This window comes from Manihot esculenta, chromosome 1 (genome assembly GCF_001659605.2).
Source record: "Manihot esculenta cultivar AM560-2 chromosome 1, M.esculenta_v8, whole genome shotgun sequence".
In the NCBI taxonomy this organism is placed as follows: domain Eukaryota; kingdom Viridiplantae; phylum Streptophyta; class Magnoliopsida; order Malpighiales; family Euphorbiaceae; genus Manihot; species Manihot esculenta.
Window position 1 is genome coordinate 6459677 of NC_035161.2, and position 14694 is coordinate 6474370.

The 14694-nt window shown below is 33.4% G+C and overlaps 2 protein-coding genes across 2 annotated transcripts; one reads left to right on the forward strand and one right to left on the reverse strand.

Annotated features, from left to right (window-relative positions):
- The first annotated feature begins 2587 nt into the window (after positions 1-2587).
- LOC110626126 (integrin-linked protein kinase 1) lies at positions 2588-9862 on the forward strand. Its single transcript, XM_021771883.2, has 11 exons — positions 2588-2999; positions 3187-3261; positions 4329-4445; positions 5609-5703; positions 6180-6300; positions 6418-6497; positions 8172-8231; positions 8457-8578; positions 8681-8766; positions 8846-8961; positions 9386-9862. Exons 1-11 carry the CDS (start codon positions 2706-2708, stop codon positions 9510-9512), a joined length of 1293 nt encoding a protein of 430 aa, XP_021627575.1. The 5' UTR covers positions 2588-2705; the 3' UTR covers positions 9513-9862.
- A 444-nt stretch (positions 9863-10306) lies between these two features.
- Positions 10307-14203, reverse strand: LOC110626133 (transmembrane emp24 domain-containing protein p24delta9). The gene is made up of 4 exons (XM_021771894.2): positions 13898-14203; positions 13603-13812; positions 10642-10718; positions 10307-10564 (listed from the first exon to the last, which is right to left on the reverse strand). The coding sequence occupies exons 1-4, from the start codon at positions 14108-14110 to the stop codon at positions 10420-10422; spliced, it is 645 nt and encodes a 214-aa protein (XP_021627586.1). The 5' UTR covers positions 14111-14203; the 3' UTR covers positions 10307-10419.
- Positions 14204-14694: the final 491 nt, after the last annotated feature.

The following is a 14694-nucleotide window of genomic DNA, read 5'->3' on the forward strand; positions in this document are numbered from 1 at the left end:
AGCTCATGCTTCAACCTATTCGTGATTATCTCGGCCACAACTTTATCAATGATATTATATAGGTATTAGCGACTATTTAGCCTTGTACTATATCTGAATTTTCATTTAAATTTTTAATTTCTTTTAAAAAATAAATGCACTCTAAAGTAATTTAATAAGTATAAATAAATTAAAACAAAGTTTAAAATCAATTTAGAGATTCGATTGTCCGCTACATGGACAACAAGCTATTATCGGGCATTTGTGACAAAATTAGCCATTACATTATTATAATGTTTTAAAATTAAAAAATTTAAGAATTTAAGGATTTAGATGTTGAACGAGACTTTTATTATTGTCATCCATTTAATTAAGTTAGGATGTGGAACCATCATCTTCAATGTCAAGTTCATTTAGAATTGGAAGAAATCATTCACGAAGAAGCAGTTGAGTTGAAGATAATTTGGTGAATTACTAAACATGAAAGAATACCAATTCTGAATGCAGGTTCTATGATTACAAAGTCTAATGTGAGTTATTTTGTGTATTATATTGTTGAATTTGATTGAATAAATAGGAATTGCCTTCTGATTTTAGTAATTTCTTTATATTTATGAAAAAAGAATAGAATGCCGATTCTAAGGGATGTAATTACTCTGAATGGATGAATTTAAAAGTTTTAGTTTGGGCAAATAAATTAGTTAACAAACTGTTGATTCAAAATAAAAAGCTCGAAGTTGATTCAAAAGAGCCGAGAAAGATACAAATGATAGAGATTTGTGTGAAAATGTAAAAAAATTAAATAAAAGAAGAATGAATATGAGAAATTTATTTATTTTAATTTATTTATACTTATTTAAATTACTTAAATTACTTTAAAGTGTATTTGTCCCTCTAAAAAAATTTAAGATTCAAATAACATTCAGATAAAATTCAGAAGCTAGATAATACTTTTATGCATGTTATATAAAGATACTGGACACAAATCGAATATACATTCTGGCCTTTGTTTTTAAGATTAAGGACAATAGAGGTAGGCCACATATATATTCGTATATATATAAGACAACCAAATAAATATCTAAATTTTAAAAGTATTACATTTAAAACTTAAACTCTTTAAAAAATTATTTTTAAATTCAACTTCAAAACTATAAATTTAATAAAATTTTATTTCAAAGTAATATTTTTAATATTTAGATATTTATTTAATTATGATAAAAATTATAATATTTAATGAATAAAAATATTAAAATACAGTTTTACAAATATGGATTACGGGCATCATCAAGAGTAGAGGCATAACCATCGAGGACAGCGGGAGACATGCATAACGGCAGTGACATTGTGTCCTAAAATATCCCAGAAATATTGAAAAAAACCCAAGTCAAAACTATCAGGATCTAGAAATTTATCCAAATGTATTGCAAAAAGGGCTTCCTTTACCTCATCTACAGTATATGGTCTAGATAAATTGAAATCGACAAAAAAGTTAAATTTGTTGATAAATATATAGTAGAAATAAAAAATGTTTAATTTCATATTTTAATTTAAATTTATCTTTAAATTATTATTAAAAATAACTATATCGAACAAAATATAACTCACATTTAAGAATTTTAATAATTGATGATTTTATTTTAATTTAAAAATAACTTGGGATCAAAATATAAAATTTAATATTTTTAACTTTTTATTATATAAATTTAAAGTAAATTTAACCAATTAACCAATTGATTAGAAATTATAAGCATCAGTAAGTTTTTCATCCGCACATTTCAAAAGAGTATGAGCATCACCCACTGAAGGTGTAAAAACAACATCAGCCAAGCCACTATCCCATTCAACCATTCTCTAGAATCATCTGTCGATTGTTTGATGGTGGCTTTAGCACGATTAGTGACTTTGGCTAACGGCAGAATCATCTTATCATCTTATTGAACGGCAAAATATGGAAAAAATAGTAAAGAATATGAATGGAAAATATATTAGTAAGGGCAATATAAAATTTATTGATAAATAAATAGGTCTATTTTATGAGAAAATAATAAAAAATTATTAATATGATAGTTATAATTATGACAACACAAAAACTTCCTAAATAATTTTGTGAAATTTATTATTATTATTATCATTATTATTATTTATTATTGTGTATAAAATTAATATTTTTATTTTAGAAAAAAATATTATTAAGTCTCTAATTTTTTAAAATATTCATTTATTTGTCACGTATTTTGTAAAACTATACTATTTAATCGTTCTATAAAAAAACTGTTAATTTTTTAATTTTAATTGAGAAATTAAATAATATATATTTTTAAAATTATATAGATTAAATAATTTATAAAATTAAAACTATATAAATTAAATAGTATAAATATTTAAAATATGTAATATTTTTTTTAACATTAAAGAGTTAAGTGTATAAAATATATGGATATTTTATTTGAGTGATTTTGAAATAGAATTGAAGGAATACTTTTTTTTAAATATAGGGAGCTAGTAGTAATTTTTATTTATTTTATAATTAAAAAAAAAGAAAATAACATGCTTTTATAATTCTGTTGAAAAAGTAAAACCGGAATAACGGATACAAACTCCCGCTTTACGTCTTCGTCTGTTTCCATCTCTCAGTGCCAATACCAAAGAAACTCAACTCATACGCGCTCTCGAAAAGCAACTGTAACCGAATCTTCTCTTCTGATCCGATCCACTGTTTCTCCATGAGCTCCGGTAATTCCTCCTCCTCCGACCGCGGATCCCAACCACCTTCTTCGGCCAAGCAAAGGGAGAAGGCCAGAGTCAGCAGGACTTCAATGATACTGTGGCACGCTCATCAAAACGATGCCTCCGCTGTTCGGAAACTTCTTGAGGAGGATCCATCTCTTGTCCACGCTAGGGATTACGATAGCCGCACCCCTCTCCACGTTGCCTCTCTCCACGGTTGGATCGACGTTGCCAAGTATTTGATTGAGTTTGGTGCTGATGTCAACGCCCAGGATCGTTGGAAGAATACGGTATTGTTTTTGTTGTTTTCTATTCTGCTATTACTCGTTCACTGCTCTAGAATTCAATTTAATTTGATCATATAGCGCGAATGTACGATTTCGTTTTGTACATTTCTGAATACTCTTAAATTTATACAGAGAAGAATTGCTCTGAGCTTAATATCCTTAATTGAACGTTTAATCTTTGTCATGGAAGCCTTTAGCTGATGCAGAAGGAGCTAAAAAGTACGCCATAATTGAGTTTTTAAAATCATATGGTGGTTTATCCTATGTAAGTGATGTGTTTCTCTTCTCTTCTTTATTTCCAAACAACCTTTTTTCCCTTAATTTTCTAGCTCATCGATTTGTCTTTACATTTCTATTCGTCTGTATTTGATTGTGGAATAACAAATCTGTCTCTGAAGGAAAATATTTGATAATGGCATCATATTCCTTACTAAGAAAATTTCAGATGTTTACATGTTTTCACAGTACGCATTCAGTTGTACTTTTCTTACTGGATATTATATATTTATTCTTTCGTTTTACAACAAACAAAATGAGTATGGGAAAAAAATGCTAGGTGATCGGAGCTTCAGGCAGCCTCTTCCAACATTAACTATTATGAATTGATGATTACCGCACCTGCATAACCATTTTCTTAATTTTGAACCATGAAATTCTGTAGATTGTCTATTTTGGATGTATCGGTCGATTAATGGAATACATTTTACTTTAACTAAAGAAGAAGAATAAATTTTGATCTGCTTGGAAACCTAACACGAAAATAAACTGCGTATTTGAATGAACAAAACTCAATGAATGGTACCCTTTCTTGGTACTCGCTTTCAACCTTTATCGGGATTAATTTGTAGCTCTTGCTGTCTTATGTTTTCAGTTAGCAGTAGCTTGTATATGCTATGCTAGTGGTTTTTCATGAGCAATTACGCGATGGGGTTAGTTTCATATGGTATCTGATTTGAAGTTCCCAGGCCTGGTTCCTTGTATTTCTTAAAACTCTTGCTGACGACTCCCTGACTGCCAAATGCTTGTAATATTAATATTTTTCATCCATCAGAAGTTGGCTTACTTTGTCTAATATGTATAAATAAAGAGTTGATAGCGAATTCAGAATTCAAACCTTGAGCATGTCTATTCCTTTTTGATGTGATCATACTTCAATAGACACATAAAATCAATTTTCTAGAAAATACAAATGGATACCGAACGCTCATGTTTACTTTTTATGTGTCACTATGCATTTGCTTTATATGCTTCATATAGAAGCTTTTGTTCCTATTCATTCTGTTCTTCAATTATTTATGAATTACCTATCTAAGTTTTGAATTCAAATTGCAGGGCCAAAATGGAAGCCATTTTGAACCAAAGCCTGTTGCACCACCCCTACCAAGCAAGTGTGACTGGGAAATTGACCCATCTGAGCTTGATTTTTCAAACTCAGCAATTATTGGAAAGGTGTGGTTTTATTTTTTTGGTTGCTGATTTTTCAGATTAGGATGAACCCATTTGACACGTTGTTTTATGAAGCTATGCTTATTTTCGGATTGTGAAGACAGTTAATTTTTCAGTTGAACATTATAAGTAGGATATTATGTTTGTTCAGCTGCAGCAGCAAGGAGTGCCTGTGATTATTAGTGGTATTTGAAGATAATATCATCTCCGAAACAGGGTTTGTGTTTGAAGCTTGTTTATGACTTGCTTAATCGAAAATAATTTTTTGTTGGACTGGTCAGTCATAACGTTGAGGCATGTTTGCTTTTTCATTTTTATTATGGAAGATTTTATCTGGTATGAATAGGCTTCCATGTTATGTAATCAAGCTCGATTCTTTATAGACTGCTGATTCATGAAAGTGTTGTTTACGAAACTGCTGAAGTTGCTCGAATCTAGTATAACAAATTAACAATATATCCACTCTTTATCATCTAGTGGAGTTCTATGTTGTTGTTTTATTCCTTAGACCTGTTCATTCCATCAATTCATTTGCAACTAGTACCATCAGCCTCCAAGCCTGGCACTGATGCGGGTACTTCCCATAAAATCTCAATGTTGCCTCTGACATAAACTTAACATTGGGTTTCCTCTATGGGGCATTTTTTTTTCTCTATTAACGTAAGTATAAAATTAGCTAAATGTAAAATTCCTGTCTACTTTTCACATTAGGGAAAATTGAAGAGGAAATAGCAGAACATATTTATTTGGCAATTATCCCTATTGAAAAGAAAAGTAAAAATATTGCCCTGAAAGTGATAGACACTCAGGTGAAACTTTCAAATTTGAGCGGTGTAGCCCAAGTGCCCAACCTTCCCTTTGTAGTTCATCTGTCCATTATGGAATTGTTAAGTAATGAACTGTTATCTTATACTTCTAGCACTTTAACTGGTGAATTATTTTGTTATCTTACAAATAAATTTAGCACTATTTTTAGTTACCACATAGTTCAAAGAGAGGTAAAATGTTATTATAGCGTAGTTCCAATATTGAATTTCAAGTTCTCCCAGTTTGCTCAATGTAAAATACCTATTTATTAACTTGCAGTAATCATCTTTGAAGTTCGCTGTGCGTTTTCTCTAAAGCTACCTGTAAATTCTACTTCTAACAGCCGTTTATGCTATTAGGGGTCATTTGGGCAGATTTTAAAAGCCTACTGGCGTGGAACACCTGTAGCCGTCAAGCGCATACTTCCGTCCCTTTCGGACGATAGATTGGTGGTGTGAGTCCTTCTAGTTGGTTTGTGCTTATTGATACACAAACGCTGATCAACTATTACTGATAACCAAAATTAAATATGACATCATTAGCCTACCCTTAATATAAACTTTTTCAAAGGATGTGTTAGTTTTCTAGAAATAGGTATCATAATATTCTTGGAACTGCATTTTAATGAAAGTCAATCAGAACCAAAATAAAAGATGGGACTAATATATTTTCTTTCTCTGAAAGGCATGGAAACTACTTTTACATGATTATCTCAGAATATTTCTCTGATGGTGATGATTTTCTGCTTAAATTTTATATCGCAAGGATACCAACACTTTTCTTGTACTAAGTCTAAGTATTATAGTTGGCCATCATTCGTGGGAACTGATTGCTTGTTGCTTGCTTTAGCTATATATTCTACTTTCAACCAACCCTGTTGTTTAATATATTGTTGTTGAGTCCTTGACACATTTTCACTTTCCGATTCAGTCAGGACTTCAGGCATGAGGTTAATTTGCTAGTGAAGCTTCGCCACCCAAATATAGTCCAATTTCTTGGAGCTGTCACTGAGAAGAAACCCCTTATGTTGATCACCGAGTATTTACGGGGGGTATATGATCTCAATATCCGTCTTTTCTTCCAAATCTCATATTCCCTCCACTAAAGCTATTGAAATTTTCCTTCACGCTGAATCTTGCTTGATCATAGTATTCATGTGTTATCACAGGGTGATCTTCATCAGTACCTCAAGGAAAAGGGCGCACTAAGTCCTTCAACAGCCATTAACTTTGCACTGGATATTGCCAGGTATTGCAAGCTTCCATTTGCTTTCCTTGCTACTGATGGATGGGAACGTGGAGATTTTTGTGCCCGTGTATTTGGTTTGTTTGTCGGTAGTTAGTCTTTCAATCTATAAGTTCATGGTAACGGACACGTAACAGAGATATCATTTGGGCTTTACTAATTAGACTGGTAAATCTTTTATCATATTCAAACTGGAATATTATAGCAGCGACAGATGCATACTGGGGGCAGTGGAGGCACTTGCCCCAGATCCCTTAAAATTTCTGCTGATAGTAGGATTATAAATTTCTTTATGTTTTATTGCCCCATTATGTTTTCTGCTGATAAAAGTCAAATATTTTCTGTTATATCACACTACTTTCTTCCTTTTCAAGGCATTTTTTCCCAAGATACAACCTTCTTCTTTTTCTCTCTCTTTTTTTGTTCCACATTTTCAATTCTTCCCACCTTTTTTACCTCTTACCTTTCTCTTTCCTTGTTGAAACTTGAAGCTCAAAAAAAAAAAAACATATATATATATATATATAGATAAAAAGATCTTCCACTTCAATCTTCTTCTTCACTCTTCATTTCTTATCTCTCAAACAAAATTGAAAAATTGAAAAAGAGATTCATGAATCACATCTCAAATACAACTACAGATGCACATCTCAAGCAGTAAAAAAAAGCCAAGAAGTATTAGGAGAGAAAGGAAAATTTGTCCATTCACTCATCTCTGCAAACAAAAAAAAATCGCTTAGGTTAGTTGTCTTTTTAATTTTATATTTAATCTTTTAGATTTAATTTTTGAATTGTGCAAGTTTTTTCCTTCATACTTGTCTTTTATTAGAATTTTTTGACATAAATTTCCCAATATATATTCTTGCGTACACATAGCATTTAAAATTAGTGTCAAGATTATAAATAAAATATCATAATAATTCATTACTTCTACTTAAACAAAGAAAAATCTATGCTTAGGATTATGGATAAATTTCTCATAAGAAAATCAATTATAAGAGAATGTGGTTTATCCATAATGTATTTACTTGTGAAGTTAGCTTTGATTTTATCAGTTGTAATGCCACCTATAGAAAAGGTATTTTCTTAAGTGAATATGGCAAAAAAATCGATTGCATAATCATATGGGAGATACCTTAATAGATCATTGTTTAGTTACTTGTATCCAGAAAGATGTATTGGATGTTAATTGTTAAAATGTAGAAAGAAATGTTCAACGGTATCAAAATATGAAATCACGTAGGGAACTATTGTAAAATAATAAAATAGATTTGATTGTTGGTTGGCTATTTTGATTAATTGTGATGTGCTTACATAAATTTGTTTGCCTCCATATAAGAAAAATCCTAGATCTGTCCCTGCGTTAGATGGCTGTTCGCCCTCATTGGAGAGTTGCGAAGCCCTATTTATATCACATTATATGCCTTTTCTTTAGCTGCTCATAAGCAGATAGTTCTTTATTGCGTGTTTTTCTTGCATAATTCTTTACTAAACAAGCAGGAGAATGAAATATTTGCAGGCAATGTAGCTTTGTGCACCATAGCATCACACCATATTTCATAATCCGGAGGAAAAGAAAAACAAGAAAATTATTTTATATGTTGCCTTAAAATTTCTATTAAGTTGTACATGCAATTTCAGTAAATTCTGTTATGGGCTAATGTACTATTTGATCAGAGGCATGGCTTATCTTCACAACGAGCCAAATGTCATTATTCACAGAGACCTGAAACCAAGGTGAGTTCACTTATTTATTAAATTCTGCTGGAAAAACGATCATGTATGTTCATCCACTGGTAGCTAACTCTGTGGTTTAAAGCTTTAGGCATTGCATTAAATTTTAGCACCATAGTTTGTTATAGCACTTCCTGACATTCTTGCTTCCAAAATTGAGAATATTGAGTTGACACTTCCAGCTTCTTTTCCCTTTTTACCTATTAAATTTGTTCTATAAAATCTTAGGAATGTTCTTTTGGTCAACTCCAATACTGACCATTTGAAAGTTGGAGATTTTGGACTCAGCAAACTTATCAAAGTTCAAAATTGTCATGATGTTTACAAAATGACTGGCGAGACAGGGAGCTGTGAGTGTCATTTCTTCTAACATATCTTGTAATGAAATATGTTGTTATTGAATGAGATATATTTTTCCTTATTTTTCCTTTCTTTCTTGGAATAAAACAAAGATCGGTATATGGCTCCTGAAGTTTTCAAGCACCGGAAATATGATAAGAAGGTTGATGTTTTCTCTTTTGCGATGATACTATATGAGGTGATTTTTTATTTCTCTAAGAAACCATAATGAAGCAAAAGTCAAAATGAGTAGTAATGCATCTTCTTCCCTAACGCAGATGCTTGAAGGGGAACAACCACTTGCAAATTATGAGCCTTATGAAGCAGCCAAGATTGTGGCAGAGGGCCATAGACCACCTTTTCGTGCTAAAGGATTTACCCTTGAGCTGAGAGAGTAAGTCCATTTTGATATATTGTTTGTTCAGTAGATTTCCCCTACCACCCCCCACACACACATAATACATATAGAGCAAAATAAATTATGAATAATGGGGACTGTATGTTAAGAAAAGAGGACTGTCCCAAAGCCAGTAAAGCATTTGAAACAGCCAACATACCAAGTTGACATTGTTGATTTTCAAAAATTAATGAAAATGGAGTGTTGATGTTCATTTATCATTGCCTTGTTCTGGTTTTAGCTTACTAAAATTTTAAGAAAGTGATATAATGGTTAATCTTTATCGTTATATAATGGTTAATGCTTAATGCGTTTAACTTGAAATTTCCTTCCAACGCACTTCCCAGTGCCCACCCTCTTCCCATATTTGACGATCATTTTTTATTGCTATTTGCTAATTTATTCCTTCCCTGGTTTTTAGATTAACAGATCAGTGTTGGGCTGCTGATATGAACAGAAGACCTTCCTTTTTGGATATTCTGAAGCGACTTGAAAAGATTAAGGAAATTTTACCCTCAGATCACTCTTGGAACATATTCAATTCGTAACACACAGCAGTCGCACCACCAAATACAAGATATGAGCCACTCATGCCCGTCATTTCTTGAACCCACAATTGTCCAGATAGAATTGTGAATTGTGAATAGATTCCACTGACAAAGGTTGTGATTTACTGCTGTCACTATTTTGTCAGTGTCAGAATTTTGTTATTCAATGACCTTTCATATTGATCTCAAGCCAACCTTTTCAAGTAAAATCAGTCAACTAACAGGCATACACATGCTCATTCTCTAACCCAGGCATTTCCATTGTTATCCAAATGTAATTTGGCTTTATGAGACATGGGTGTTGGCAACATCACATTCCATACTTTAAGTTCTTAGGTGTTTTTCTTGCATATGCTAGACTTCTTTATCTCCTAGACATTCCTTTTTCTTTCGCCGACTCCGCAAATGCTGGTCATTTTAAGCATTTACCACAAATTACAATCACCTTTTGAACTTCCTTTTAGACTACACTACGAAGAAAAACAAATGAAAAAGGTTGGGCATGTTTATCTCCAAGCACTTGAGAGTAATCTCCAGTTTTCTTTGTGCTGTTATGTGGGTTTCAAACAAGAGTCGCGCCTTATTTATAGGCTCATTACTGCATGTAAGAGGCTACTAAGCTCAAAGGCCTAACACAAAACTGACCATTTTTAGCACTTGGGTTTTCTCTTCAAGTGTACAACACGCAAATAGCCATTCCAAATGCTACCTCTACGACTGAAACTTATCTTCGCCCATGGAATATTACAGTGATTTGTTGCCTGTTGCATCTCGAAAAACACTGAGAATACAAATTGTGAAATGCTGTCAAAATTCCAGTAAATCTAAATTATCCTTGTGAACGTATATATCATTTGCTGAGCAAAAACAAGGAGAGAAAAGTTGTATTAGACTGTTAAAATTACAATTAAATTAGCTTCTTTTTCTCGAAAAAGGTCTTCAGATGAAATACTTGCAAGCCTGCCACTGATAGACAAAGAACAAGCGAGAGAAAACTGAACCAGCCCATCCTTGAATTAGTAGATCGATTCAACTCTTGCATTTGTTCTTCCCTGGAGATGCATCAAGAATATTAACACCATATAATAAATTCTCATTCCTTGTTTGAGAAACCATATGAAACCCTTACCTTTCACGGAGAAAATACATCTCCTCCTGAATAGAGACAACAGTATCATGCAGCTTCTTCAACTCTAATTCCATCACCTGGCATTTAAAATAAAGACAAATGCATATGAAGCTTTACATGTTCCGTTAAAGACAGTTCATAATTCAAAACTGATGCATAATTTCTGAATTCATGGAAGAAGGAATACAATATATGTTTCTTTTCATCGCCGTCCAAATTCAAGTTGCTATGGCATGGCAAACCAATCATTGAAATTTGATTGAAACCAATAAGATTCACAAAACATATTGATTATTTTATCGAAGATTATACTAGCTTGTCATTAGTCAATCATATACATTAAAAAAATGGATGCCAAGTCCTGTAGGTTATCTTCAGATATGCTTTAAGTTTGCAAGAGCTTCCTCATAGATGGTTTAATCAGAAGAATGCAAATTAATGGGTCCATAATTCCAGTCGACTTTTACTTCTTAAACCTTCAATGATGGATACCTAGCATCTATCCAAGTATAGGATAACAGATGATACAGTATTCGAACATCGAGTCATCAAAAGTTTCAAGGGGAGAATGGTTGAGATGGAAAATAGATCTGATCAATAACAAAAAGGTGATACATTAAGAGGGAGGCAGGTGTTACGACTCACTCTTGGGTCCAGATTTCTTTTTTCTTTTTCTTTTACATGTTATATGACATTTAACTGCTGTCCTCATTTCTAGCAAAATTCTAAGGGTTGAAAGTTGAACCTTACTAAAGTAGTACAGCAATAAGGACCATATTTTTCTAGGCCATCCTTTTGACATCTAATTCTTTGCAATCTCTCGTTCCCAATTCTAATTGGGTTAAGGGCCAATCTCCTGCCCCATATTATGGGTTTCTCAGGTCCCCAGTACAGGCAGCAGCTCATTATACCCGGACAAATCCAATCAGCTCATAAATAAACTTCATTTAGTCACAGCAACAGATTTACCACCCAAAAGCATCACCTATGCAATGCCTTCAATTATATCAGGATATATATATATATACACACGTAGAGAGAGAGAGAGAGAGAGAGAGAGTTGTCTATTTTCTTAACTAGTTAGAAGGAATGGGAAAAACTTACCTAAACCCGGTCCACCACAAACCTAATACACAAAGAAATAAGTATGAACCCACTTACTTGTGTATTGGGTCTATGGTGGACCAAGACTAAGCAATAATTGCCGGGAGAGCAATATTCACTCAACTCTACTAAGATGTATGCTTCAAATAATTTTGTCATCACTCTTGGGTTATTTGGAGTTGGTTCTTAAATTGATGGGGTGTCCTTTTTTGTGTACCTTGTTCGGTGCTTATGCTTCTGCTTGAATGGAAATCTCGAGTTTATGGGAAGCTTCAATCGAAGTTTTGGTCTGCACTTGCTTATGCTATTTTGAGGTCCCTATGGCTATCTAGAAATGAGAAAATTTTTTATGACAGAGATGTTTCTAAGGAGGATTTATGTGCTATCATCCTTAATCTTCTGACCTCTACTGATGCCATTAGACGTTGGTCAAATGCTTCTGGAAAATCAAGGCCTTCTGTTTTTTGGGAAAAGCCTGCCTTCAACTAGCTTAAGTGGAATGTGGATGGGTCATTGCAAGGCAAGCCTGGACCAGCAGCTATTGGTAGTGTGCTTCATGACTCTAATGGTTTCGTTTTGTGTATCTTTTCCTGTCCCATTGGTGTTGAAGACTCTAATACTGCTGCGTTTCTTGCTATTACGAAAGCTTTGAGCCTTTTGGTCTCTAGACCTGAAGTTTGGCCTCCAGTATCGGGCATTCTGCTTGAATCTGACTCTCTTGTTGTTATTTCTTGGGCCTCTTCTCATGATAACCTTCCTTCGAATTTAGCTTCTGTGTCTAATTGTAATTCTAATTCTTCTATCTTCTCTTTCCATTAATCATGTTTTTACAGAAGCAAATTGGACAGCTGATGCTCTTGCAAAGCAAGGTCTCCATCGACGAGAAAATTTCGTAGCATGGCTGTAATTTGTTTTTTCATGTTGATCAGCTACTGTGTTTTCCCTTTGTGGTTTGCTGCTTGTTGATCTAAGCTGGATCCTTGCTGTATATGCTGGTTGTAACCTCTGCTGCTTTTATAGTAGCTTGCTTTGGGTGGTCTTTTCCAGTCTTTCCTTCGTTTCTGGTTTGTTTGGTTTCTTGTTTTTGGTTGCTTATGTTGTTTGTAACCTTGCTGTTCGCTTTGTTTTGATTCTGTTTTGTACTAAGGTTTTCCAGCTCCAGGTTTTTCACTTAGCATGTTGATGTTTAGGTCGAATGTATTGGGGTTTTCAGGGTTTAGCTGTACATCGCCATGTTAAGTTTTTCTTGGTATTAATAAAATCTCTCTTATCAAAAAAAAAAAAAGACACTTCAACCATGGTGGTGAAATTCAGCCTAAGCTTTCCTCAAACTAATAACCCAATCTAGCCACGAAGAAATCCAATAATTTTGTCCCTTAATTTGGCTCATATACATTCCTAGATGGCATTTAGGATTTTCTCTTACAAAGTAATTAGATCATATAAGCTCCATAAGCTACTGTAAGCTCGATGTTACATAAGAAAGAGTCCAACAGTAACCAGATCAAATACTTCTGAAATTCATGCAAAATCAATAAAATTGAATGAATCTCGACATAGCCATTTGAATTTTGAACTAAGGTTGTTGGGCTCGTTCTTATTCAAGAATGAAATGAGCTTATAGTTCCAATCCTCCAAATTGTTTAAAGTTTAAACTTTTACCAATCATAGTTATAAAATTTTCCACTGTCAAACAAGTCGCTAAATTTTCCCAGAAAATTTTTGGGTAGATCAACTTCAACGTCTGTAAAATTTTTAGCAAGGTCAACTTCAACGTCTGTTTTCATCATTATTCAACTCTAATTCTCATAATCCAAAATCAGAAGAATACCAAAACAGGAAGATTAAGAAACTTACATCGATAGATCCTTTCTTGGCAACATTAGTCCAATCTTTAGCAGCTACACCACTCTTCCAATCGAAATCCACAGTCAACGTAACTTGGGGCTTATGATCCGCCGCCCAGAAACACGCCATGTAATCCCCTTCCTCCGCCGCCGTAAACGCAAACTGCCCCGATTCCACATGATCCGCGTAGTGATAACTATTCCCATAGCTCGATGTCACCTACACACCAGTAAAAAACCAAAAATTTATTAAAAAATTCAAAAACAAAAAACATGGGTTTCTCTTTGCTTCTACGTGCACCCACCCTGGCGGTAAGCTTGTGCGACTCCGGCAAAGGCTGGCCGTCGTGTGGGTTAACGATGCTATACTTGCCAACAGTCATGGAATTACTTCTGATATCCTCTGAGATGCACTTGGTGTGGCCAGATTGCAGATCGAAGCGAACGGATTGTGATGTAGACGACAAAATCCCGAGGATTGTTATAATTACAATAGCAGAAACCTGAAATCTAGCCATTATCGCTGTCTTTTTACAAGGAAAAACAGAGACCTGAAAACGCAGACTTAGGAGTGAATCGCAAAATTATAGATTGTTTGAATTCCGGGACGGGAAGAGAAGACAGATATGGGAATACGAATAGCACGTGGTCTCTGGCCAGATGTTGCAATTTCATTGGATCAGACAGCAAAATTATAAGATATTGTGTGCTAATATAAACCCGAATATAGCTAAATATTTCCCTTTTATTTACCACTATGCCACTGGCCTGTCGCCCCTTGATGAATTTTTTTTAAAAATAATAATAATAATAATAATTCTCGATGAATTTGTGAAACATATATGTATATATAGGTGAAGGGATATTCTTTCATTTTAACTTTTTAATTCTCTTTTTTCTGGCTTAAAAACACACACTTCAAAGGTTCTGTAAGCCCCAAATAAAATAAAATAAAATAAAAACTCATTTAAAAAGCAAGAATTTTGATAACCAAACTAACCTAAGTCGATTCGCTAAAACTCAATCGCGGTCACTGTTTTTTGCGCATTAAAAGTTGATTATTATTTTTTTTATCTTTTCAAAATGGAAATTGAATATTAGA

Bases quoted from the DNA above. Each gene is read 5' to 3' on its own strand.
- LOC110626126 (XM_021771883.2), top strand. From the start codon at position 2,706: ATGAGCTCCGGTAATTCCTCCTCCTCCGACCGCGGATCCCAACCACCT. The intron at 8,232-8,456 runs GTGAGTTCACTT...ATAAAATCTTAG, and splicing joins CACAGAGACCTGAAACCAAG to GAATGTTCTTTTGGTCAACT. The intron at 8,767-8,845 runs GTGATTTTTTAT...TCCCTAACGCAG, and splicing joins TTGCGATGATACTATATGAG to ATGCTTGAAGGGGAACAACC.
- LOC110626133 (XM_021771894.2), bottom strand. From the start codon at position 14,110: ATGGCTAGATTTCAGGTTTCTGCTATTGTAATTATAACAATCCTCGGG. The intron at 13,813-13,897 runs GTGGGTGCACGT...ACTGGTGTGTAG, and splicing joins CGCACAAGCTTACCGCCAGG to GTGACATCGAGCTATGGGAA. The intron at 10,719-13,602 runs GTAAGTTTCTTA...TTTAAATGCCAG, and splicing joins CCAAGAAAGGATCTATCGAT to GTGATGGAATTAGAGTTGAA.